A 27981-nucleotide genomic window follows, 5' to 3' on the forward strand; every position below is an offset into this window, starting at 1 on the left:
GCGACTATCCAATGATTTGTATGATGATATATATAATAAATATATATATAATAAAGATGGACAGGTCATGCCGCGTCACTTAGCCACGAGAGTTGATGTTTACATGTATGTACAGTAGTGTTTTCTTTACATTTATTTTATAGAATCAGTCAATCAAATCAAATCAGAAAAGTCTATCCCTGCGTTCAAGTGTGAAGTTCAACAACATGATGTCTCGAGGCTCACAAACTACAAATATCTATGGACATATTAATATATAAACATAATTATCTAAATATTTATCTAAATATGTGACTAATAATTCAGAGCAGGGTTTTAACAACAGTGATTCCATTATTTTCTAAAACAAAAAAGAATAGATAATTAATTAATTTGTGCCAGGTTTGGATAAGTCTAAATATTATGTTTTGTGCATATCAATACAATTCTTAGTCACTTCTTCATTACATGTAAATACTGAAGATACAACATTGTCCTGGTAAAAAATTAATATAATTTATCAGAACTAGATCAGAGTCTGTGAGCATGCAGTTTCGCCCTAAATTTCAAACTGGAATATTAGAATTGTAAAATTAGTAAATATATCTGTGTTGAGAGCGAACCATCAATCTGTGTTCAGCAAAATAAAGGGATTAACTGTACAAAAGATACATACACACTCATGATTTCACCTGAGCTCAGCAGAGGCCCATGGCAGGACAGTGCAGAGGCACAGCTGACGGGGCTCTTTGCTTGTTCCTGAAGCTCTTTCCCGAAGGGGGCCCGTACCCCGGAGTCATTCAGTGACCGGGGCCATAAATGAGGGCTGCACCAGTGGCTCAGCACTGCTTATTCTAAAAGGACACAGGGACTTTGGAGCGCAGCCAAAATGCCTGGAACCAAAGGTAGATACTGAAGCAAAGCATGAAATATGCTGAAGAATTTTTTTTTTATGATTTCATATGAAATGTAATATGCAAAACTGTCATGAAATATTAGTAGTTAATTAAACCAGGCATGCAAAAAGTAATTTCCTGAATGTTTTAACACTTAACAGGTAACAAGGCGGACAAGAAATCCACCACCAAGGTAAAAAATTGCCCACAGCAGACCCATTGCACATATTGGAAAGTTACACATGCATAATTCATAATACCTGCTCAAAATCAGCCACTGTCAGTATTGGCCAATGTTCTGGCAAGGTTCTCTCAAATTTATGAAAATAAAAACAAACAAACGTTCTTCCAATAACATTAATAGAACGTTTGTTGTCTGGGCTTTAATAGCATTCGCAAAACGTCAGTTCAAGAACCTTAGACATTGTTCATGTCATTTTTTTTTCTTCTGAAATGTTTTTAAACTTTACTACGTGTTTCAGAATGTTCAGAGAATGTTTAAAAGAACGGTTGCTAAAATGTATGCACAATGATAAATGGAGCATTCCCTTAATGTTTTCTCTGACATTTGCATTAGAAAGAAAAAAAAGGTTGATTTAAATGTTCTGAGAATGTTTAGAGAACATTCCGAAATAACTTAATGGGAACCTTAGCAAAACATTCTTAAAACATATTCGCTGGGTTAACTGAAATCTTTAAACATTCTTCCAGTAAAATGTTCATTTAAAGTTGAATGACGTGCACAGAAAAACATTATTTATACATTGTTCATGGAACATCTTTTTCTGAAACATTTTTGAAATGTTATTACTTGTTTTAGAATGTGCAGAGAACATTCAAAAGTAACATTCCTGTAGCGTTTGCAAAATGATAAATGGAATATTCTCTTAATTTTTACTCTAATGTTACATAACCAAGAAAAAGTGTTTAAAAATGTTTTTGGAACAATTAGAGCATCTTCCGAAATAACGTTTTTTATCTCCTTATAATGAATAACTTTAAAAGTTCTTCCAGTAATATTAATAGAAGGTTTATTTAAAGTTTTCTGGTCTTTTACAATGTTCGTACAAAAGCATTATTTATACGTTGTTCATGGAACATTGTTTTCTGAAACATTTTTAAATGTGATCATTACTTCTCTCAGAATATACTGTATAAAGAACATTCAAAGGTAACATTGCTTTAATGTTTATACAGTGATAAATGGAACATTCTCTCAATGTTTTCTCTAACATTCACATAACCAAGAAAAAAATGTTTTTAAATATTAATACCAGTCATTTGAAATATTCAGAGAACATTCGGACATAAAGATTTCATAACTTTATAGGAATGTTAGCAAAATGCTCTTAGAAAATACTTTTGTTAGTTGATATAACTGAGATCTTTAAATAATTTCTTTTAAGATTGAATTTTATTTATTTATCTATTTATTTATTTTTCCCTTTAGCAACCTCAGAGTCCTAAGGAGCAGCCGAAGAAAGGTGATCAGAAAGGAGATGATGCTAAAAAGCAAGGAGGTAAAAACTGACAACAGCATAGAGTGAGACATGAGTGAGACAAAAAGGCATTTCAACTGTACCTATGAAATACAAGCAAAAATGACACATCAAATTTCTGAAATGCAAAATGCTTTTTATGGCTTATGAAAGTAAATGTTTGACTCACAAATAAACATTTTATTGATTTATTACTATAGAATAAAGTGTCAAACAATATTTATTGTATGGGAGAAGCATTATACAAGATCTTGACTGAAAGATATTGTATAATCATTAAAAATGAGAGAGAAGATTGCACTTTTCAACATTTACATTTAGTCATTGGGACATTTATCCAAAACGACTTACAAAATAGAAGCAAACAAACCAACGAGAGAGCAACAATATACAAGTGCTGTGACAAGTCTCAGTTAGTCTAGCACAGTGCACATAGCAATTATTTTTTTTTTATAAATAAATTAGACCAAAACGAATAGAATAGAATAGAATAGAATAGAATAGAATAGAATAGAATAGAATAGAATAGAATAGAATAGGTAAGTGCTAGTATTAATTGGTCAGGTGATGTCAGGTCAGGTTTTATTGCACTTGCTGTATGTTTCCAGTCAAGGTAACTAACTGTCTTTGTGTCTTTCCCCTCGCAGGACAGCCGAAGGGAGAGAAGCAGTAATTTCCAGGCCTTCGTGAAGCTGGCTCTGGAGACTCTCCTGGGCTCTTGTCGACGCAAGCATGGGGGCCCCCAGGGTAGGCAGGGCTGAGGTTTGCTCCTCCCACCACCAGCATCCATCTGACCGTCACTAGACAGAGCTCTGCAGTCTGTCCCTTCTGTACCTCCTCACATGGGTCTCAGGTTTGAATAATGCTGCTGATTTGTTCATTGGTAGTTGGGCTAGTAAAGAGACCCCAGAGACTCTGTGACCCCACCCTCATCTGTTCATTTGACTCCGCCCATGTCATAGATCTCAACTGTGCTGTACATAAATGAACTGATTTGCAAATAAACAATTTCATACGCTTGCCATAATTTGGAATTTTTTTACTGCTTTTTAAATCAAACAATTAATTAATTGATTTATTTATTTATCGGTTTAATATGTCCTTGCAGTGAATACTGAAAGTTACAAAGTATATATTTTTTTAATAACATGTACACTAATACATCATTAACAACAAGACCAGGAGCATGTACTAAAGATAATTAATAGTTTCAATTATGATTTTATGTTGATGTTTGAGTTTGATATTTATTTAAACAATCTCAGTTCCTCATGCAATCAATTTTATAGCTACATAATTCTATAATAAAAAGACAGTAGGCTCTTGCTTTGACCCACAATAACATTTGTCTTTTAAAATTAATCAATTTTTATACCGGCCACATGCAAACCAAAGTCTGGCCAAGTACACAGCAGAGAGAAATAGGTGTAGTGTAATCATGCATTATAGAGACAGCGCTCAGGGAATATTAAGCATGTATGTAATATTAGGCTGAGGCAGCAAAACCATAGGATGCATTTGTGTCAGAGAACAAGTGTTTTATAGGAGGTGCATGTACTGTAGGTGCATTAGGGGTTGTGTTGGTTCTGGAAATAAAGCATATTAAATGCACTCCAGTATTTGACCATACAGTACTTCTGTTTTATGGAATGTCAGAATAACAGAATGACATACTTTCTCCTGACTTACTCACATCAGACAGATTTTGAGTGTGTGTGTGTGTGTGTGTGTGTGTGTGTGTGTGTGTGTGTGTGTGTGTGTGTGTGTGTGTGTGTGTGATCACATATGCAGAGCCATAAACCTGTCAGAGTGATGTGAGCATTTCACTCCAGATGCACTTCAAAAAATGTGCCATTCATATTTAATCTCAAGTAATGAATATTTACTTAGCAGCAACGCTATCATATGTGGCCATTTAACCAAAGATGTCATGTGATGGTCAGACCTCTTTCAAACTGGTATACTGGCTCAAACTTGTATTGAGAGCAATATAATATAATATAATATAATATATATATATAATATAATATAATATAATATAATATAATATAATATAATATAATATAATATAATATAATATAATATAATATAATATAATATAATAATAAGCTGCTGAATGTGCTTGTTGTTAACTTTATGAAAAACACTGTCCAGTATTATGAAGATACATGTTTAAAAAAAACAAGGCTACAGGCTACTATAAAAATGTACTCAAAAGTACCATGGTTTTAACATGGTATTCTGTGAAGAATCATATATGATGCTTAAATATATGATACTTTATACCATGGAATTACCATTGTGCATGTGCAGAAAAAATAGCTGCAACATAAGCTTCTACTTACAAAAATGTACTTAAAAGTACCATGGTATTATATATGAAGTATCATATACCATGGTGCTAAATTACTATATTTATACACCATGATATTTACATACTACACAAGGTACTGTACTTCATATAATGCCATGGTATTACAACATAGGCTACTATACTTACAAAACACATTCAAAAAGTACCATGGTATTAACATGGCATTCTGTGAAATACCATATACTGTAATATGGTACTGAATAACTATATTTATGCACTGTACCATGGTATTTACATACTCCAAGGTACAGTACATAACAGAATACCATGGTATTATAACCATGATACATGTCCAATAAACAAAACAGGCTACAAAATTACAAAACCATGCCCAAAGAGTACCATGATATTAACAGCATTCTACCGTATACCTATATGGTACTGAATTACTACTATACCATAGCATTTACAGTACATACTCCAGGGTACACGTAACACCATGTTATTACCGTGATATATGTCCAATAAACAAAATAGGCTATACTTACAAAAATTTGCGCAAAAAGTACCATGGTATTGCATGATACTACCATAATATTTTAGACATGTACAATTATAGTACCTGGCATTATCATGGTACATGTCCAAAAACGGTAATACTCTTATGGTAGGTTTTCTTATAGTCTACTGGATTCATAATTCTGTGTGTTCACGCCCACAAAACATCCCACCCACCCACTCACTCTCTCTCTCTCTCTCACACACACACACACACACACACACACACACTCACGATCCTTGTCTTCAGCCATTAGAGCTTCAGGATCGTCACACGAGAGCATCCAGCGCACGATCATCATTTCCACACAGACATGGCTCTCCATCAGTCTGTCGGATGGACGGCGGGATCGGCGGATATCTGCACGAGCACCGGAGCAATGTTCGGATAACTGGCATCGGTTTTCAGGTCCAGCATCTTTCTGAGGTGCTTCAGGTAAACGCTCGTGCGCTACAAGTGACGCTGCTGTTCCAGTCTCTGTCGCTCGCTCTGACTGTCTGTGTGTGTTCGTGAGAATAGGTGCCTGATTAATTGTCATGAAAATATCACAAATGAATGAACAAAAGGCTTTAATTGTCTTCATGCAAACATGTTTGATTTTGGGTTGCAATATGTTGTTCTGATTATGAGATTTTCCTGTCAGCTGGTCTGTAGACTATAATTAAATGCCATTGGGAACTTGGCGTAGGCAGCAAATTGCCCTTTACAAGCTCTCTTTAGGTGTTTGAACTATATACAGAGAAGAAGCATTGATGTACAAAGTCGTATACTTGCACGTTATGTTTTAATTTTATTACAATTTTACTTTAATTGACAGGCCCCCTGTTGAAGGCCCCTGGTATTGTGATATAGCCTGTATATTTCTAGGGAGATGCCAAGATGACATTGTGTTTGATAATTAGTCATTTCACTTCTTATAGTTTCAAAAAAGTTTTCATTTGTTAATTAAAATAAAGTTGTAATAAAATATAAATATTAGATGCAAAACATAAACTTGAAATATAGCGAACAGGGTAATTTATTGTCTGTGATGTGAAATAAAATCTCAGATGGCTTCACATAATATCTTTATTAACTGTCTATCAGTGGTGTTATTGTTAACTAAAACTACTTTACTTAAAAATACCTAACTTCACAATCATTTTGCGAAATAAAGCTAAAATAAAATATTAAATAGATTAATAATGCATAATATTAATAAATACCTATAATATTAGATGGAAAACTTAAATGAAAATTTGAAATGTTGCTTCAGAATTTTTTATTTAAAGTACTAAAATTACTAAAAATATAAATCAAATAAGCTAAAAAGAAATAAAAACTAATAAAAATTACAAAAACATATAACAAAATTACTAAAACTAACAAAATATTAAAACAAAAACTGAAAATGTAAAATTAAAAGGTAATTCAATTTTTTTTCTTTTTTTTAAAGCTATAATGGTTCATTAATAATACTAAAATCCCACTGTAAAGAACATGTAGTGACATTTCAATAACCTTTCAGTTTCCAGCCCAGTTTAATAGAGTTTCATCTCAATATAACATCTTTGCCGAACGATGACTCACTTATGATCACAAGAACTACTGAAGTAAAACGTGTCCCTCTGTGTTTAACATCTTAGGAAGAGTTTCACAGCTTTAAGAACTGTGTGATGAAGACGTCAGTGATGGATCTTAAAGTGGAACCTATGGACATTGATTACGACCAGCCGCCTCCTCTCCAAGTGTTCGCTCACACCTCGACTCTACACGGCATCTCTCATATCTTCTCCTATGAGAAGATCACAGCCAAATGCTGCCTCTGGGTGGTGTTTTTCCTCAGCTCCTTGACCTTTCTCATGTACGTCTGCGTCGATCGGATTCAGTTCTACCTGGAGTACCCTCACGTCACTAAACTGGATGAGATCACAATGCCCATGATGGTTTTCCCAGCGGTGACGATTTGCAATCTCAACTCCATCCGCTTCAGCAGGATCACACGCAACGACCTGTACCACGCGGGCGAGCTGCTGGCACTGCTGAACTCCAGGTTGGTGAATTTGTATCAGTCGGCTGTGGTTAAGTTTTAATAATGAGCATGAGTCACTCGCTCAGTAGATTATGCTCCCGTATTCCCCGCGTGAATGCACAAGCACACTGAGTGTAAATGTTTAGCATGCTTCTATTGAACTTGAGGAGCGGAAATGAAAAAGCAGAGCTCTGGGGAGGCCCTGATGCTGAAGTCATGACATCGTATATATTTCTGTCACTCCTGCCTCTTCATCCTAAGTGCTTTTTTGGCAAATTGAAAGATGCAGTCTGATTATTGTTTATTTTTTAATTGAGGAAAGTGCACTAAAGCTTCCAAACTGAAAAATGACTGGGGTTGCATCGATGCCATAGAAGAACCATTTTTCCTTCACCAAAGAACCTTTCAGTGATCAGTTCTTAAAGGAGCAGTTCACCCAAAAATGAAAATTTGCTGAAAAATGACTCGTCCTCAGGTCATCCTAGATGTAGATGAGTTTGTTTCTTCATCAGAACAGATACAGATTTGGGGAAATGTTGCATCACTTGTTCACCAATGGATCCTCTGCAGTGAATGGGTGCCGTCAGAATGAGAGTCCAAACAGCTGATAAAAACATTACAATAATCCACAAGTAATCCACACCACTCCAGTCCAGCAATGAATGTCTTGTGAAATTAAAAGCTGCATGTTTGTAAGAAACAAATCCACCATTAAGGTGTTTTAACTTTAAATCATCACTTCTGGCCAAAATACGGGTCACTAATCCACAATAACGCTTCCTCCAGAGAAAAAGTCCACCCCGTTGCCCTCTCACATCAAAATCCACCAATATATGTATTTGTTGTGAACTGTTTTGGCTTGTAAACGGGGCTTGATCTGAGCAGATTTCTGTCCTGATTCAGACAAATCGACTTTTTCACTGGAGAAAGCAACATTATTGTCTGAAATGAAGTAAATTCATCATTTAGACATTTTTATGACAAACATGCAGTTTTTTAACAAGATGATGGACTTTAGTCAGGTGGATTACTTGAGGATTATTGTGATGTTTTTATCAGCTGTTTGGACTCTCATTCTGACGGCACCCATTCACTGCAGAGGAGCCACTGGTGAGCAAATGTAAGGTTACATTTCTCTAAATCTTTTCAGATGAAGAAACATATTCATCTACATCATGGATGGCCTGAGGGTGAGTACATTTTCGGAAAATTTCACCTTTTTGGTGAAATCTTCCTTTAGGAATATTTTAATCATCTAAAGAACCTTTTTTCCACTGAACCTGGAAAGATTCACTGGATGCTAAAGGTTCTTTGCTGAACCATAAAGGCCAATAAAGAGGCTATATTTTTAAGTGTGACATAAAGACCGTGTAAAATCAGATGCTACGGTTCTTTTCTGGATTGCTGAGGTGCAGGTCCAGTGTTAAAATATTTATATAGTAAAATGAAATCTTTGGCATGAGCATCGATATCCACTTCCATCTGGCATTAGGAAAGCGTGATTCAGTTACTGCAGTGTTGTAACACCCGGCAGCTGTGATGTGATGTGATGTGGGTTTGAATTGGACTTCAGTCATGCCTGCTTCTGCATTCCAAGTGCTTCTACACAGTGACAAACACACACACACACACACTGTCTCTCCTTTTCTCAGTTTTATTCTGTATTCAGTCCAGTGAGGCACTTTTCGACATGTTTACAGAGAATTAACCTTGAATATTTTCATCTTCCTAAAAGGACAGCTGAATAGAACATGCACAGCTTTGCTGCATCAAGGGAAGGGCATAAAATAAATATTGACATTGTGCTATTATTTGAGCTCAGTTATGTGTGTAGACCAATTGAGATTCAATCTAAAGTTTGCCTCTAAATTTTCAATTTCTTTATTTGTGTAGCACCTGTTCTGTCATCATTTACTCAAACCTGACTTCCTTTCTTCTGTGAAACACAAACAAAGATGAAGTATTTTGCAACAGATCTTTTTTTTAATTATGTGACTAATCCTAGTGTTATTTTAGTATTACTTTATTTCGTTTTTATTTTTTAGTATTGTATTTTCACTTTACCTTGAACTTATGTTTTTAGTAATTTTGTAATGTGCTTTTGTTTTTCATCTAATATATACAGTATATTTTATTTATTTCAGCTTTATTTCAGTTAACAAAAGGTTTTTAATAGTTTTAGTTAATAATAAATCCCTGATTTGCATAACTTGTTACGGGTTGGTAAGGGAGGAACTCAAGTGCAGACAGGATTCTCAACACAAAGGGTTTATTGATGACAAAAGGGGAAAACAAAACCCACGAGGGGGAAACAATAGCTAGGGTAAGGACTAAATAACCAAACAAGACAGGGCTGACCAGATAAAGACACTAAACACTAACTATAAAACAAACACTCACGGTATTACAAAGACTTCTTCAGGGATGACAAGGATAAACTCACGAGGCTGACAGGTAGCAACATATATCAGGAACAGTTTGAGGAAACAATCACAATGAACCGACAAAAGACCAGAGCACACTAGGAGATCTAAATAGGGGAACTAATCAAGACACGACAGGTGGCACAGATAGGACAATCACGACAAGACTAGGATAACAAGGGGGGCGGGGCAAGCGGAACGAGACAACACAAGCACATGGCCCAAAGACAAGGCCATGTGCTTGTACACAAAACACGGGTCTGTCATGATCCTGCCTCTAGACTAGAGAAAAGTCAGGACATGATGGCAGGACCATGACAGAACCCCTCCCTTAAGGAGCGGCTTCCAGACGCTCCCTAAGGGAACATCAAACGCGGGACATGACTGACTGGGACAGAGACAAAAACCAACACGACATGACAAATAGTAATAAGGGCAAACATGAAAACACAACAATAGGGTTAGGGTGGCATATCAAGAAAACAAACAGGGGAAGGGGAGGAGGCGGGACCACACAAAGTTCATGGGGGGACAGACCAGGGTGGGTGGGGTGGGGTAGGAGTCTTAGGAGGACGGGACGAAGGCTGACAACGAGGGGTTCGGGCAGGTCTGGGTGGTCTAGGGTGGGGAGTGGTCTCAGGACCATTTACAACAGAGGACATGACAACACCGAACTCACGTGACACGGGGAAACATCTACGGGACATGGGGAAACACCTACGGGACACGGGGAAACATTAACAGGACACATGACAACATCAGCTGGACATGGGGCAACGCTCACGGGGAACACGGGGCAACACCTACGGGACACGGGGAAACATCAACAGGACACATGACAACATCAGCTGGACATGGGGCAACGCTCACGGGACACGGGGCAACACCTACGGGACACGGGGAAACATCAACAGGACACATGACAACATCAGCTGGACATGGGGGCAACGCTCACGGGACACGGGGCAACGTTCACAGGACACGGGGCAAGATCAGGGGAGACAGAAACTGGGTCAGGAGTAGCACTAACTGTGGTTGGCTCGGGATCTCTGGGGACAGGGTCAGGGGACAAGACAGGACTGGCGGGGATTTCCAGGATCTGGACAAGACGGGACAAATAATCAGACAAGGCTTTGGCGGCAATAATAACCGGCATCTCCTTACGAGACGAGACAGACTGTATCAAAGTTTCTGCTGCAGAGTCGGCCGCGGCTCTCTCCTCCGCCCTCACGACAGCAGACTTGAAACCTGTTCTCTTATTCACTGGCTCGGGCATGCCAGCGTTCTCCGCTGCTGGCTTGGGCACGCCAGCGCTCTCCGCTGCTGGCTTGGGCACGCCAGCGCTCTCCGCTACTGGTTCGGGCACGCCAGCGCTCTCCGCTGCTGGTTCGGGCACGCCAGCGCTCTCCGCTGCTGGTTCGGGCACGCCAGCGCTCTCCGCTGCTGGCTCGGGCACGCCAGCGCTCTCCGCTGCTGGCTCGGGCACGCCAGCGCTCTCCGCTGCTGGCTCGGGCATGCCAGCGTTCTCTGCTGCTGGCTCGGGCACGCTCACCGCTGCTGGCTCGGGCACGCCAGTGCTCTCCGCTGCTGGCTCGGGCACGCCAGCGCTCTCCGCTGCTGGCTCGGGCACGCCAGCGCTCTCCGCTGCTGGCTCGGGCACGCCAGCGCTCTCCGCTGCTGGCTCGGGCACGCCAGCGCTCTCCGCTGCTGGCTCGGGCACGCCAGCGCTCTCCGCTGCTGGCTCGGGCACGCCAGCGCTCTCCGCTGCTGGCTCGGGCACGCCAGCGCTCTCCGCTGCTGGCTCGGGCACGCCAGCGCTCTCTGCTGCTCGCTCGGGCACGCCAGCGCTCTCCGCTGCTCGCTCGGGCACGCCAGCGCTCTCCGCTGCTCGCTCGGGCACGCCAGCGCTCTCCCGCTGCTGGCTCGGGCACGCCAGCGCTCTCCGCTGCTGGCTCGGGCACGCCAGCGCTCTCCGCTGCTGGCTCGGGAGGAGACAGGGTCACAGGACCGGCAGGCCCCTTCTTCCTCTTCCTCCTTGGCCGCCGTGCAGAGGTCACAGCTGGAACCGAGACGGGTTGGGGGAGTTTGGCCTCAGGCAGAGCAGACTCTGATGCCGACGACTCTGAAGCTGACTCCCACGACAATCGTCTCCCTCGCTTCCTGGGGAGACTGTTGGCTGTGGAAGGCGCCTCAGGACTCTGGGGGGAATCTGCCTGTTCCCCCAGTGTTGTGACGGCCAGGAGACGACCCTCTGGGATCACTGGCAGCTGGGTCGATGGTGGGGACCCCTGGGGGGAGGCCTGCGGCTCCTCCTGGGAGAACTTCTCCCACAGCCGGGCATAATTATGAAGGATCCACTCACCCTCGGGAGAGTATGGGAGGGTGATCCCCTTCCTGTCGGTGGGGGATGACTTCCAGCATTGCTGGCGGAACTCCCACTGGTGTAGTGGGCTGGAGGACCTCCTGTCTGCTGAGGTCTTTGGTCGGTTCATTCTGTTAAGGGTTGGTAAGGGAGGAACTCAAAGTGCAGACAGGATTCTCAACACAAAGGGTTTATTGATGACAAAAGGGGAAAACAAAACCCACGAGGGGGAAACAATAGCTAGGGTAAGGACTAAATAACCAAACAAGACAGGGCTGACCAGAAAAAGACACTAAACACTAACTATAAACAAACACTCACGGTATTACAAAGACTTCTTCAGGGATGACAAGGATAAACTCACGAGGCTGACAGGTAGCAACATATATCAGGAACAGTTTTGAGGAAACAATCACAATGAACCGACAAAAGACAGAGCACACTAGGAGATCTAAATAGGGAACTAATCAAGACACGACAGGTGGCACAGATAGGACAATCACGACAAGACTAGGATAACAAGGGGGGCGGGGGCAAGGGAACGAGACAACACAAGCACATGGCCCAAAGACAAGGCCATGTGCTTGTACACAAAACACGGGTCTGTCATGATCCTGCCTCTAGACTAGAGAAAAGTCAGGACATGATGGCAGGACCATGACATAACTTCCTTTTATCTGTGGAACTCAAAAGAAGATATTTTGAAAAATGTCTGTCATTTCACAATGAAGATTGAGTTATGGCATTTAGATAGATAAATAAATAAATAAATAAATGAACATAGAAAACATATGAATGGATAAATATTTCATAATAGGATTAATAAGATGCATTTTGAAATTAGATATGAATTTTAACAATAAATAAATTCAAACAAACCAACCTTGTTGAAAGTTAAAGCTTAAACCAGCCTAAAGTTTGCTTGCCTTTGCTGGTTTAAACCGGTTTAGCTGTTCTCCCATGTTGACCAGCTGACAAAACTGCTCTGAAACCATAAAACCCAACCGTCCTGACCCGTGCAAACTGGTTTGGTGGACAGCTACAGACCACGTTAGACTTAAGCTGTATGTTTCAGCAGGGAGCCTCTTAATAAAAAAAAAATGATTTAAAAAATGAATGCATTTTGACAACTTTAACACTAAAAATAAAAGCATCGTGTAGTTCCATGAAGAACCTTTAATATCCACGGAAAAGTGAAATGTTCTTCACACTTAGAAACAATGGTTCTTTTAACAACTGTTCATTGAAAGGTTCTTTTGGGAATTAAAATAGCTTCTTCTATGGTATAGCTGCAATAAAACCTATTTAGAACCTTTATTTTTAAGAGCGTGCTCTCATGTTCTTCTGTTTTTTTGTTGTCTGTCTCTATAGACATGAGATACGGGACACTCACCTGGTCGAAGAAAGCGTGATGGAGGTTCTCAAGAGCAAAGCAGACTTTCGCTCCTTTAAGCCGCGACCCTTCAACATGTGGGAGTTCTATAATAGAACAGGACACGACATAAAAGACATGCTGCTCTCCTGCCAGTTCAGAGGTTCACCGTGTCGCGCCGAAGACTTCAGCGTGGTGAGGCACTCTAGAGATGCACAGTGATAAATTTCTTTGAGCTCTTTTCACTTCAAGTCCTATTCTGCAGCCCTGGTGTATTTATTTGATGCGAATCTCTCACAGAGCGCTGGAGGCTTTTTCTAGGTTTCAGCCAAATGCTGGGGTGTGATATTTGACAGTCCAATCATTTACACCGCTGGAATCAAGTTTGTAGTTCTCGAGATTTTCCAGGGTTCACATTGTGCTGTTGAGTTGTTTTATCGCTTTCATTTTGCAACACTAACAAAAAAAACCTTTCTTTTATGTGTCTGGCAACATGGCAAAACCAGAGCTCAAATAAGGATGTTTGCGTGCAGAGCAGCTGTTTTGTGAGTAGAAGTGCATTGAAATTTTAATTTGTACACTACGCTTCAAAAGTTTGGGGTCAGCAAGGTTTTTTAATGTCTCTGAAAGAAATTAACATGGCTGTATTTATTTGTTAAAAAACAGTAAAAACTGTAATATTTTTAAACATTTTTACAATTTAAAATAACTATATTTTAAAATGTAATTTATTCCTGTGATCAAAGCTGAATTTTCAGCATCATTACTGCAGTCTTCAGTGTCACATGATCCTTCAGAAATCAATCTAATATGTTGATTTGCTGCTTGAGTAACATTTCTTACTTTTATCAATGTTGAATACATTTTATGGTGAATTCCAAAGACCCTGAAAATTCAAAAGACCAGCATTTATTTGAAATCTTTTGTAAGTTACATCATTTTTACTTTTGATCGATTTAATGCATCTTTCTGAATGAAAGTATTCATTTGTTTAAAAACAAGCTTACTGACCTTAAACTCATGAAAAGTAGTGATTTGCAGATGATAAACCTTTGTTAAAGGTATTTACATTAAAGGTTATTTGTTGTAAATTGTCATCTTTAAGAAAGCCTTTCTTTCACCAACTGTGGCTGAAACATAGAATTGTAAATGACTTGCAGAGTTTTTCTTCAGATGAATCTGATGGTTGATGCATAACCTGAAAAATTTGTTATTTGAGCAAGTATGTTCCTTATCCATCAAAATAGAAGAAGAACCTTTGTTTCATTAAAATACGTAAACATGCAAAACATATATATTTATTATTTTAGACTTATCATAGTGAATCGTATCAGATAAGAACAGTTTTGCTTTGCCATACAAGGAGTACATTGTATCTGTGAGGTGTTTTCTGGGAATCAAACCCATGACCTTGGCTTTGCTAGTACCAAGCACTTCCATTTGCACTACAGGAATGCAAATTAAAATCTGTGAAATCTGAACTACTGACATGACTGCTGCAGCAGAAAATAAACTTCAGTCCCATTTTTTGTGCATATGCCATGTAATCTTTTAAGCACATTGGTGTATGTTTACTTTGAAACTATTTTAATTCGGAAAGTGCATATTTCACAAATATTTACAAAGGAAGTAAATAATTAACAATTTATTTAACATGAAATTCTGACTTTTTTTCTGTGAATTCTGAGTTTACACCTCCCGATTCTGCCCCTTTTCTCAGAATTGTGAGGAAAAAAGTTTGAATTGTGAGACATAAACTTAAAATTGCAAAAAAAAAAAGTCTGAATTATGAGATATAAAATCTGAATTTTGGTGGGGGGGGTCTGAATTGTGAGATATAAACTTAAAACTGCAAAAAAAAGGCTGAATTATGAGATATAAACTAAGAATCGTGAGAAAAACGTCTAAATTGTGATATATAAACTGAATTTTGGGGTGGGGGGGAGTCTGAAATTGTGAGAAACTCTGAATTGTGAGAAAAGTCTGAATTGTGAGATATAAACTCAAAACTGCAAAAAAGAGGCTGAATTATGAGACAAATTTTAAAACTGCAATTATGAGATATAAACTAAGAATCATGAGAAAAAAGTCTGATTTGTGAGATATAAACTGAATTTTGGGTGGAAAAGTTTGAAATTGTGAGATAAACTCAGAATTGTGAGAAAAGTCTGAATTGGGAGATATTAATTTTTAAACTGCAAAAAAAGAGGATGGATTATGAGATATAAACTAAAAACTGCAATTATGAGATATAAACTAAGAATCATGAGAAAAAATTCTGAATTGTGAGATATAACTTAAAACTACAAAAAAGAGGCTGAATTATGAGATATAAACTAAAAACTGCAATTTTGAGATATAAACTAAGAATCGTGAGAAAAAAGTCTGAATTGTGAGATAAACTAAGAATCGCGAGAAAAAAGTCTGAATTGTGAGATATAAACTCTGAATTTTGGGGGAAAAGTTTGAAATTGTGAGATAAACTCAGAATTGTGAGAAAAGTCTGAATTATGAGATATAAACTAAAAACTGCAATTTTGAGATAAACTAAGAATCGTGAGAAAAAAGTCTGAATTGTGAGATATAAACTCTGAATTTTGTGAGAAAAGTCTGAATTGTGAGATATAAACTTAAAACTACAAAAAAGAGGCTAAATGATGAGATATAAACTAAGAATTGTGAGAAAAGTCTGAATTGGGATATATATAAACTGAATTTAGGGGGGAAAAGTCTGAAATGTGAGAAACTCAGAATCATGAGAAAAAAGTCTGAATTGTGAGATATAAACCCTGAATTTTGGGGGGGAAAGCCTGAAATAGTGAGATATAAACTTAACACTGCAAAAGAAGGGCTGAATTATGAGATATAAACTAAAAATCATGAGACAAATGTCTGAACTGTGAGTTATAAACTCAAAATTGTGAAAAATAAAAAGTCTGAACTGTGAGATATAAACACAGAATTGCGAGAAAAAGTCTAAATTGCGAGATATAAACCCAGATTTACAAAGAAAAATGTCTGAATTGTAAGATAAAGAGTAGCAAAATACCTTTTTAAATTTTTTTTATCCCAAGGAGTCAACAAGCGTCCATAATTTTCTTGTAAAACCTACTCCAATAATCTTGATTTATTTACAGCCATGAAAAATCCTTTTTTACAGTGTACTTCTCATGCATGTAATACCATGATACATGCATGTGGTAATCATTAAATACCATGGTATATGCATCAGTGTACCATGGTATTGCCATCTGAAACCACTGCTACAGTACTTTTTGTGTCTGGGAAGCCAGTGACTCAAACCTAAATGTTTAACTGTAAGCGATTAGAGCAGATGTGAGCAGCAGCTCATTACTGAAAACGAGCGTTGGAGCAGGAGTTCACTATGACGCTGTGAGGACTATGATGCTGAAAAGGTTGCTTTGGTGATGTAACCACGTTTCTCTTCAAGTTTCCATGGCGACATGTGGAACTGACTCCCCCATCCCCATCTGAAGCATCTGAAGTCTTTTATGTGTGTTTGTGCGTGTGTTGGTCATAATGCCCTACTTACCCAAATGCCAACATGAGCATATTGTACAGGGATTTTTCCATCTCTAAATATAAATGCTTGTATAACAGCATTAGAAGTTCCCTGATGAGCAGAGAGTCTCCCGAAACCTCTGCATGTTTCTGATTCCCCGATGACTTTAGCTCACCTTCCATGCAATGCTTTGAAGAAAGCCCACAATCGCGTTTGCTCCTGGCTGCTTTAAATTCCCGCTGCAGGTTCAAAATACACTGCAGCCTATGAAATAGTTCAGTGTTAAATACTAGATTTGGTGTGATGTGTGAGAGAGTGTCTGGGACAGTCTATTCTTTATCTCTGTCTTTACTGACTCAGTGCTTTGGGAAAAAATAGCCCACTGAAGTGCACCAGACTTTTTTTTGTAATTGTTAATGGAATTTGAGGGATGGCTCTCCTCGGTCTGTCTTCACGGCCAGCCGGCTCTATTTTGTGGTTTTCAGCTCTGCGTAGCTACAATTAAATGCTTGATGGGTTTCGTTCTGGGAGGGGAATTGCTTGCTTCATTGGCCCTGACGATGGAAGTCATTTGGCTCAAATGCTGTTTATAGACTTTCCAAACTGCTTTATTTGGCACTTTCCACAAATAGGGTGCACTTGGTGACTTTTTTTAATCATTTGAAGCATAAATCTTATGTTTTTTTTTTCATGCGATTTATTAAAAAGTTCTTACAGAAGTAGCTAGTTCTTTAAAAAACATCAAATATTAGATTTTTTTATTTTTATTTTATTTTATTTTTTGGCCTGTTAGAGGTCTTGACTTTCTCTTCTGTATCCATAATTTCTGTATCATAATTTGTATGTACTCTGTTGAATTAATATTTCATTATTTTAATTATCATTCTTACATTATAATTATTTCAAAATGTAATATTTAGCTGTGTATTTTTAAATAATTGAATTTATCATGAATTTGCCTCATGTTTATACAATACCATTCAAAAGTTGGGGGTAGAAAGATTTTCTTTAAATAAATTAATAATATTATTCAGCAAAGATGAATAAAATCGATCAAAAGTGACAGTAAAGACAAACTGAATGCTACAAAAAAAAATCTGTTCTTTTGAATTTTCTGTTTATCGAAAAATCTTGATCTCAGTTCCCACAAAAATATGAAGCAGCACAACTGTTTTCAACATAATAAGAAATGATTCTTGAGCCTCTAATCAGCATATTAGAATGATTTCTGAAGGATCATGTGACACTAGAGTAATGATGCTGAAAATTCTGCTTTGCATCACAGAAATAAATTACATTTTAAAATATATTCAAATATAAAACAGTTATTTTAAACTGAAATAATATTTTACAATTTTACTTTTTTGCTCTATTTTTGTTTAAATAAATACAACCTTGGCAAACATAAGAGAAACCATAAAATACTAGCTGGCACTTAAAAAAAATATATAGAGCTGTGTGAGAAAAAGTCACACACCTCTTTTTTTCTGCACAGAGACTTCTTTAATAACTAAAGTCAATTTTTCAGATCTTCAGTCGCAGATGAATAAATTATTGTGCAATGAATAATCTCACGTGCTAATGAGACATTGATTAAAGTGCCTTTGCATGCTGTCTGTGCTCCCACCCCACGTAAATGATGTTTACAGTTAATCATGACAGCTAATTGGACTCCAGAGTGTTTGCCGAAGGAGAGAGCGGATGACGGTGGTGGAGAGGGAGGGGAGGTGTTAGCATAAAGAACCAATGAGAAATGCACAGGCTATCAAATACTAACTGACTAATCTATGCATCTTTAACACAATTAGCCCATTAAAATGCTTTTTGGACGTGCATTAAAAAGTTGGTAGAGACAAAATAATAAGGAACTGACATTTTTCTAATGTTTTTAGCATGCTATGCTGATGCAATAATTGATGCAATAGTTTGCCTCTACAAGGTGCAATGCGTCTTGTTTTCAATTTATCAGCCAAAGAACATGATCATCCATATCAGTTTGTTTCTCTCCATGTCAGTGTCCTCCATCTATCTTTCTCTCTGCTGTTTAATGACTTCTCCTCAGCTCCTGCAGCACACAGGTCTCTCATATCACACATAGCCATGATTCAGGCAGTCAGAGAGATTGGAAGTGCAAAGAAATGCTACAGGGTTTGTGGCTATAGATGACATTTCTCATCCCGTCCTGATGAACAAAACTGCCCAGGGTGGTTAGTCTGGTTAAGATGATTTCCCAAACTGGCCTATAGCTGACAAGTGCCCCTAACTTTTGGAAAGTTAGCCAAAAAGAGCAGGTTCAGTTTGGCAAGGCTGGATGACCTTTTTTTTTTTTTTCTTTTTTTTTTGAGCAGGATATGTTGGTTAGCTCACATAGTGAGATATCAGTATACATTTGTGCATAAAGTTGATACCAAGTTGAACCGTAGAATGTTTCTTCTTTTCTGTTTTGTAGTTTTTTTTCTAAGCAAACATGCACTAGATGGATGCATCTTGCTATCTTGTGCCATGAATGCTGTATTTTTAGGCTGTTGTGTCTGTATGTAGAGTTAAAAACACATTTCAGAGATGTTGTATTATCTGAGATGTTTCCTCTATTTCTTAGTAAAATAAAAATAGACACAAATGAGAATATTTCTGACATATTGTAAGAGTATACAGCTATAAAATCAGTGTGGATAGAAGCTCAAATCATTTTGTTTTGGAAAAATGTGGTGAGAAATATTTGAGATCATATTAAGATCTCTTAATATAGTGTGCTTAAATTAGTATTTTGGCAAATCTGAAACAGTTTGAAACCTTTTTTAGTTTTGAGTATCTTTGTTAAGAGAAGAATTATAGAAACTCAATGCTTATAAAAATCCGTACAATTTCTATAATGCTTTTGAAAGTCTCTTTTGCTCTAAAATAAAATAAAATCTTACTGACCCCGAAGTTCTGACAGGTCTTTTGTTGTCATCTCCTTTGATTTCTCAAGATGCACAGCTAACATGAGCTATCTTTCTCTGTTAATGTCAATTCAGGTGGTTCTACAAGGTCATTGAGTCTCAGTGGACGGCACACAGGGATGTTTTTGTGGCAGGATTTGCAGTATTGATGCAGTATGTTTGTGTAGCACACACATGAACACTAATGGATGCTGGTGTGGACAGTATGGGAAGGTCACTTTGACGCAGGACTGACGGGTCAGAGATTGGAAACCTCTCAGGATCTCCCTCTATGTATGCCACAGTCAGACAGATGGAGTCATGCTCAAAGGGAAATGTCTTGAAACACTTTAAATATTTAATTAACGAATCAAGGAGAATACAGCGAGAGGGCCGAGTGCGGTGTGTGTTCGTGCGAGTGTTTCCGTGTTTTTCACACTTGGATCTCTGTTTCCATAGGAACCGGCTCCCTTTAATAACTCTCAGCAGGTCTAAATTGAACTTTTCATTTTTTATTCCTCTCCTGCTCTCTCATTGTTTATGCTTCATGTCAGTTTTCAAGAATCGAGCGTTTTACTAGCGGTGTACAGAATTGCTACTCATGTAACTCCTGTAATATCTCTTTATTTCGTTCGGATCATTTCAGTGGGGCTGTGTGTCTTTTCTGACAGCAGGGGGGAACTAAAAATGAATATAATAAAGTGAAGCTGGAGGATTAAATATTAATAAGCCTGTGAAGCTGGAGGATTAAATATTATGGAAACATTAATACATTTTAATATTTGTATGCAAACAAATTTTGTCACTGTTTCGGGTAATGTAATATGTAATATAATATCAGGGTCTGGAAGCAAAAGCGGTTGAAAATCTTGAGTAGAAATGATCTTTTATTTGTCTCATGATCTCCACATAACATTTGTTGTAAATTGATCAAAAGTGACAGTAAAGACATCTGTAATGTTACAAAAGATTTCTATTTCAAATAAATGCTAAAACATAAAAGCCCAACTTTTTGGGGGGTGGGGGGGGTCAAATGTCAAGCTATGTTATCAATATTGATAACAAAAAAAAATGTTTATTGAGCATCAAATGATTTCTGAAGGATCACGTGACACTGAAGACTGGAATAAAGGCTGCTGAAAATTCAGCTTTGCACCACAGAAATAAATTACATTTTAAAATATATTCAAAGAGAAAACAGTTATTTTAACACAAAAAAAAATCTTAAGCCTTGATGAACATAACACAAACACAAAAAAAAAAAATACAGCCTTCATGAGCAGAAGAGACTTAACAACCTCAGACAGTTGAATGGTAGTGTAAACGTCAATATAAAAATACCAAATATATAAAATAAAATGTATTTTTATTTCAAAATTTGAGTTACTGTTTACTGTTTTAGTTACTATTTTAACCATCTGTTGATGTAGATAATTTTATTGATTTATTGATTTACTTATCTATAATCTATTTACTTGTTTAATTATTTAGTGTTGAAAAAGGAACACTATAAAGTTCCTCCTAAACTAAGCTGCCTTTTGCACATGCAAGCATATCTCACATTAAATTATGCAAAAATAAAATGGCACCGAATGAACAATCTAGTACTTGCACTGTTTCCAAAGCACTGTCCCAGTAGAAATAAACAACAAAATCAGAGACAGAACATTATTATAAAATGTTTACATTCATTTTCTTTTGTGTGTTTTCAGGTGTTCACGCGTTACGGGAAGTGTTACACCTTTAACTCGGGTGACACCGGCGCACCGCTGGTCAGCGTGAAGGGAGGGATGGGGAACGGCCTGGAGATCATGTTGGACATTCAGCAGGATGAATATTTACCTGTGTGGGGAGAGACAGGTGAGGCCGCACGAGATGCACACTACACTTATATCCTTCCTCTCACTCTCTCGTCTTCTCTCACAGATGACTTGTCGTTTGAGGCGGGAATCAAAGTTCAGATTCACAATCAGGACGAGCCTTCGTTTATAGATCAGCTGGGCTTCGGAGTCGCACCGGGATTCCAGACGTTCGTTTCTTGCCAAGAGCAGCGTGTGAGTGTCATATTAATATGTGCTTTATATCTGTGTTTGTTGTTTCTTTACACTAGTACTATTTCTTTTCCAGCTGGTGTATCTTCCTGCTCCGTGGGGCAGCTGCAAGTCAACCCCGCCGAGCTCAGACTACTTCAAAGCGTACAGCATCAGCGCCTGTCGAACGGACTGCGAGACGCGCTACCTGGTGGAAAACTGCAACTGCCGCATGGTGCATATGCCTGGTGAGCCACTGCAATGATTACAGCATTACAAGCATTTTACTCTAATATTGCAGTTACTGTAATGATTCAGTTCAGAAGAGTCCATCAGGTCCGTGAAACAGTGGATCATTTATTGTCCGCGTTGTGAAATTAAATGTCAGATTGCTTCACATGATGGCTTTATCCACTGTCTGTCAGTGTTGTTGTTAACTTAAACTGTTACAATTTTTTTTTTTCAATAATTTAAATAAAACTGAAATAAAAAATCAATGTTAGATGAAAAACTAAAACTTATGAAACATAAACGAAAATTAGAAATGTTTTCTTAGCAACTAACTGAAATAAGCTGACGTACTAAAATTCCAAAAACTAAAACTGAAATTAAAAACGCTATATAAAACAAGCTATAGAAATACATAAAAAAAAAAGTTATACATAAAATAAAATAATTAAAACTAAAATGAAATAAAAATAAAAGATTTTCTATGTCCTTCTCTTTTTCTTATGTCACTTGCACTTGATAATGACAAAGTACAATTTTTGTCAGTTTGAAGTGTTTATATAGTGGGACAGTAAATTGTCCTGTTACGTTAAATGCTTCAACCTGACCCTAAAGTCTTTAGTGATTGTGCACATTCTAGATTACAGTTGCTGTAATTGTGTTTAACACTAACAGTCACATTTATAACATACTAGCAGTGCTTCAAGTATCTGCCTTTAAAAAATTAGAGTTCACAGCTGCGTTGAGGTCAAGTTAATCAAGCGAGTGAAACCAAATTAAACCTGCTCCTGTTAAACCGCCACTGGCACTGAAATGTAATTTAGTTGATTACAGAAGGATAAATTAACATATATCAGTGTGGGATTTTAACTAGAGGCAATTTATATCTGCAGTAAGTACTCTGCTATGATGCACAAGAAGTGCTTGAGGTTTTTAATACTTATTATGAATTGAGAAGGACTGTGTGTTAAGAACATTTTGATCTTATGATTTATTTTAGCAATTTTTTAAGTGCTTTTGTTATTTTTATTAGTATTTTGGTCACACTTTACAACAAGGTCTTGTTTGTTAGGATAAGAATGAGCAATATATATTTTGCAGCATTTATAAACCTTTGTTAATATTTATTAATCAAATTATTCATGTTCGTGTTAGTTCACATTGCATTACTATTGATCACAACTATTGATTTTAATACTGTATTAGTAAATTTGAGATGTAGTTAACTAGTGTTAGCTAGTGAAAACATAATGTAAAATGTTATATATATACATACTTAAATGTATTTATTTCAATTAGTTGATATGTTTCCGCTTTTCGTCCAATATTTATTTTTTATTTCAATGAACAAAAATGGTTTTAATAGTCACCTTTTGAGAAAAGGCAAGAATTTTGAAAACTAAGAAAATGATGACAGAATTGATATAGCAAACTATACTTAGACATTTACTGCCCCTGCAGGTGATGCGCAGTACTGCACTCCTGTGCTATATAAGGAATGTGCACATCCAGCACTAGGTAAGTAACTTTTGTCATGAATCAATGTCAGAAACACAGTTTATCTTTCAGATGAGCTATGATTTTAATGTTTACAGTGCTATAATTTGTCTTGTTCCGGTTGCACAGATTTCCTGGTGGAGAAGGAGAGTGACTACTGCTCATGCGAGACTCCGTGCAACATCACGCGCTACAGTAAAGAGCTGTCCTTCGTTAAGATCCCCAGCAAAGCGTCAGTCAAATACCTTGCAAAGAAGTACAGCAAATCTGAGAAATACATAACGTGAGTGTTTCATAAGCATTAATTGCTTTGTTACCTTGGTGAAATACCTGTTTCCCATCACAATGACTGTTTCGAACATTTCTTAAAGGTGATGTATGTAATTTTTTGACTGTACTAAAGCATAAAAATGCCATGTTTACAGATATTTAGAAAACATAACTAGTTCACATACTTGTTTCTCAGAAAAACAATGCTACAGCCAGTTATTTCACTTTGAAATGTGTGTTCTGTGTCGGAATGTCTGTTTTTGTTTTGGTCTGTGTGGTTCTGCCCATTGCCAATTCACCCAATAGGATTTAAATAGCCCGGGTTGCCAGTTGACAGAAAAAATAACGTATTGCAGCCATGGAAACGAGCAGCTTCCTGCTCAAACTGGATCAGAGATCGCAGATTCGACCTGACCTAAAAAGCCTCGGAACCCATCTAAATTTTCTGTGAACAGAGGCATATTAAAACTGCGATAAATCACCGTTTAAGACTTGTCGCTTTCCATTGTCAGTTGTGCTTTTTCCTGTTGTGTGTCCTTAATCTGGCATCCCCCATAAGCATGGAGTCTGGGGAGGAGGGGCGTGGGAAACAACCAGCTCTGCAATATTTAGAATTTAGACTGCAGTACCTATTTCAACCGCTGGCTGTCAGTATTACATACTGCACCCTTAATTGATTAACTGTGTAGATACCACAGTGTGCTGTGTATTTTTAAAAAGACAAAAGTGTTGGATAATGTGTCACTTTAGCATTTTAATTGATAATCTGCCATACTGGACCGCCGAAAGCATGCTAAACCGTGTTGTGTGTGCTGTCAGGGAGAATGTTCTGGTGCTGGACGTGTTCTTTGAGGCTCTGAACTATGAAACCATTGAGCAGAGGAAAGCCTATGAGGTGGCTGGTCTGTTGGGTAAGTAAACACTATACACGATGTACAGTAAATATTATTGTAATTTCAAATAACAGTTTTTATTTGAATATATTTTAAATTGTAAATTATTTTAATTTAATCAAAGATGAATTTTCAGCATCGTTACTCCAGTCTTCAGTGTCACATGATCTTCAGAAATCATTCTAATATGATGATTTGGAAACTGATACAATTTTTCAGGATTTCTTTATGAATAGAAAGAACAGCATTTTTTTAAATAGAAATCTTTTGTAACATTATAAATGTCTTCACTGTCACTTTTGATCAATTTAATGCATCCTTGCTGAATAAAAGTATTAATTTCTTTCTCAACTAAACAGAGAATATCACACACTTGGATAATAAGTCACCTAGAAATTAGCCAAAACATCTTAGCGAATGTATAGCAACACCCTAAAACTGTGGCAATAAGTTTTGCACCTCTCAGGTTTTCTTCAAGAATTGATGTTCAGTCTGTTTGTGTGTTGGTAGGTGATATCGGAGGACAGATGGGGCTGTTCATTGGAGCCAGCATTCTTACGATTTTGGAGCTTTTTGACTACCTTTATGAGGTAAGATTTATAACGTATCTGTATGGCTGTTCTATCCAAAACATTTCTGCTGGGATTTATTTGTGTGGTGACATTTTTACTAAGGGAATATTTTAACCACAAATGAAAATTCTGTCAGCCTCATGACATTCCAAACCCACATGACTTTCTTTCTTCTGTGGAACACAGACTTTTCTGCAGAAAGTCGATATTCACTTAAATATCTTGCTACATAACCCATCGCAACATGCCATGCTTAAATACACTGCCATTCAAACATTTGGGGTCAAGAAAAGTTGTTTTTAAAATAAAAAAATAATACTTTTAATTAGCAATGATGCATTAAATTGATCAAAAGTGACATCAAAGATATTTATTGTCTTTCTTTTCATCAAAGAATCCTAACAAAAATGGTTTCTACAAAGAAATGAAGCAGCAAAACAGTTTTCAAAATTGATAATTATAAGAAATGTTTCTTGAGGGCAAGTCGTGGGCTAGTGGTTAGAGAGTTTGACTCCTAACCCTAAGGTTGTGGGTTCGAGTCTCGGGCCGGTAATACCACGACTGAGGTGCCCCTGAGCAAGACACCGAACCCCCAACTGCTCCCCGGGCGCCGCAGCATAAATGATACCCACTGCTCCGGGTGTGTGTGTTCACGGTGTGTGTGTGTGTTCACTGCTGTGTGTGTGCACTTTGGATGGGTTAACTGCAGAGCATGAATTCTGAGTATGGGTCACCATACTTGGCTGTACGTCACGTCACGTCACTTTCATTTTTTTCCTTTTTTTTTTTGAGCAGCAGATCAGCATATTAGAATGATTTCTGAAGGATCATGTGACACTGAAGATGGAGTAATGATGCTGAAAATTCAGCTTTGATCACAGGAATCAATTACATTTAAAAATATATTAAAGGGATCATATGATGCGATTTACATTTTTCCTTTCTCTTTGGAGTGTTACAAGTTCTTGGTGAATAAAGAAGATCTGTAAAGTTGCAAAGACTAAAGTCTCAAATCCAAAGATTTCCACGCCCCCCTGAAATGGCTCGTTCTAACACGCCCCCACATATCTACATCAGTATGTGGGAAGATTTGCATAACGCTGCCCAGATGTTCACGTAAAGAAAGAAGGCGTACCTTTTATTCTCGTTGTAGTATTGTTGTTGTAATACGCCATGTCGTATAGACGCTGTGTGTTTCACTGTGAGAGAGAAACTACTTTGTTTGGACTTCCAAAAGAGGATTATATCCGCTTCATCATGCCTGGAGCTGATCCGTGCTGGTCGCTGAGGAAATACATCAACTTTGCACTGTGGATCGCAGAATTGGCTTTCACCGTGGATGAAGCAGCGTCCAGCCCGGGGTCGTCACATGTGGTTGCCGCAAGCTCCTTCGTCGAATCCGCCGGCCGCGCCGTTCTCAAGCCCGCTCACTCTAGGCCTCTGGTCTCTGCTCACTCTGCGGTGTGTGATGCTGTTTCATTGAGAAAGTGAAACTACTTTGTTTTTGCCTTCCAAAAGAAAACATGACTAGAAATCATGTTTATATCACGTTTATAATGGGTTTTATGTTTTTGTCTTGTCGCTCCGGCCGGACAAGGCATTACAATATGTTAAGAGGCGTAACATTTCCGTCACACGCTTGAGGCATTCAGCCAATCACAAGACGCTGGATAGCTGGCCAATCACAGCACACCTCGAGCATAGAGGAGAAACAATAATGTACAGTATGTGGAAAATAATGTGTTTTTTTAACCTTAAACCGCATAAACACATTTCATTACACCAAATACACAAAATAATGTTCTTTTTAGCAGCATCATATTACCCCTTAAAAACAAAAAACTTTTATTTTAAATTGAAATAATATTTCAAATATTAGTGTTTTTACAGTATTTTAGATCAAATAAATGCAGCTTTAGTGAGCAAAAGACTGAATATTTAAAGAATTTTAATTTTGGAGTGAACCCTTCAAAGACAATATCACAACATCTTTTTGTCTTCCTTTTTGTCTGTCAAGTAATGAAATACAGGTTGTGCCGCTGCTCCGACAAGAAACATCACAACAACAACAACACTGATCACGGCACTGTACTCGGCCTGGATGATGTCAAATGTCACGTCAGTAAATTCCATTAACATTCCTGCAGAAATTCCAGCTGTTTGCCTGCCAGTCATATTCAGATTATGTTCTAAATTTTAGCAGATGGCATCTCAACACCAGCATGGTTGTGTTTTCTCTAGATTGTTCTGGCATCTTGTGGTTGTACTCTCTCTCTTATGCCTATGTGATTTTTGAGGATTGTTCAAAAAATGTTTTGTGGTTTTCTGAAAAACCTGCTTTTGATTTATAAGTCAGGAATGTCAAAAATGTTTAATATTAATTAAATTGTTTGATCTTTGTCTGCCTGGTCTTTTGCGTCAGAATTGCATCTGCTAGCTTGAGGGGTTACTGTATGTCATATTTTATTAATTCTGTGCATCTTAATGGCTATGATATGGCTGTAAATGCATTGTGACAAGCGAAGGCACTGTAAGAATTCACCCAAAAAAGAAAACCAGTCTGGAAGAAAAGAAAAAAAAAAACAAAAAAAAAAAAAAAAAAAAAAAAAAAAAAAAAAAAAAAAAAAAAAGA

At 37.7% G+C, this 27981-nt stretch overlaps 1 protein-coding gene across 1 annotated transcript; it reads left to right on the forward strand.

Moving 5' to 3' along the window:
• Positions 1 to 5445: 5445 nt before the first annotated feature.
• On the forward strand, positions 5446 to 27879 carry asic1a (acid-sensing (proton-gated) ion channel 1a). Its single transcript, XM_019124574.2, has 11 exons — positions 5446 to 5682; positions 6873 to 7279; positions 13415 to 13610; positions 21572 to 21719; positions 21786 to 21913; positions 21987 to 22137; positions 23579 to 23635; positions 23744 to 23897; positions 24704 to 24795; positions 25288 to 25367; positions 27366 to 27879. Exons 1-11 carry the CDS (start codon positions 5584 to 5586, stop codon positions 27483 to 27485), a joined length of 1632 nt encoding a protein of 543 aa, XP_018980119.2. The 5' UTR covers positions 5446 to 5583; the 3' UTR covers positions 27486 to 27879.
• The last annotated feature ends 102 nt before the right edge of the window (positions 27880 to 27981 follow it).

The sequence above is a fragment of the Cyprinus carpio genome, chromosome A8, assembly GCF_018340385.1.
Source record: "Cyprinus carpio isolate SPL01 chromosome A8, ASM1834038v1, whole genome shotgun sequence".
Classification (NCBI taxonomy): Eukaryota; Metazoa; Chordata; class Actinopteri; order Cypriniformes; family Cyprinidae; genus Cyprinus; species Cyprinus carpio.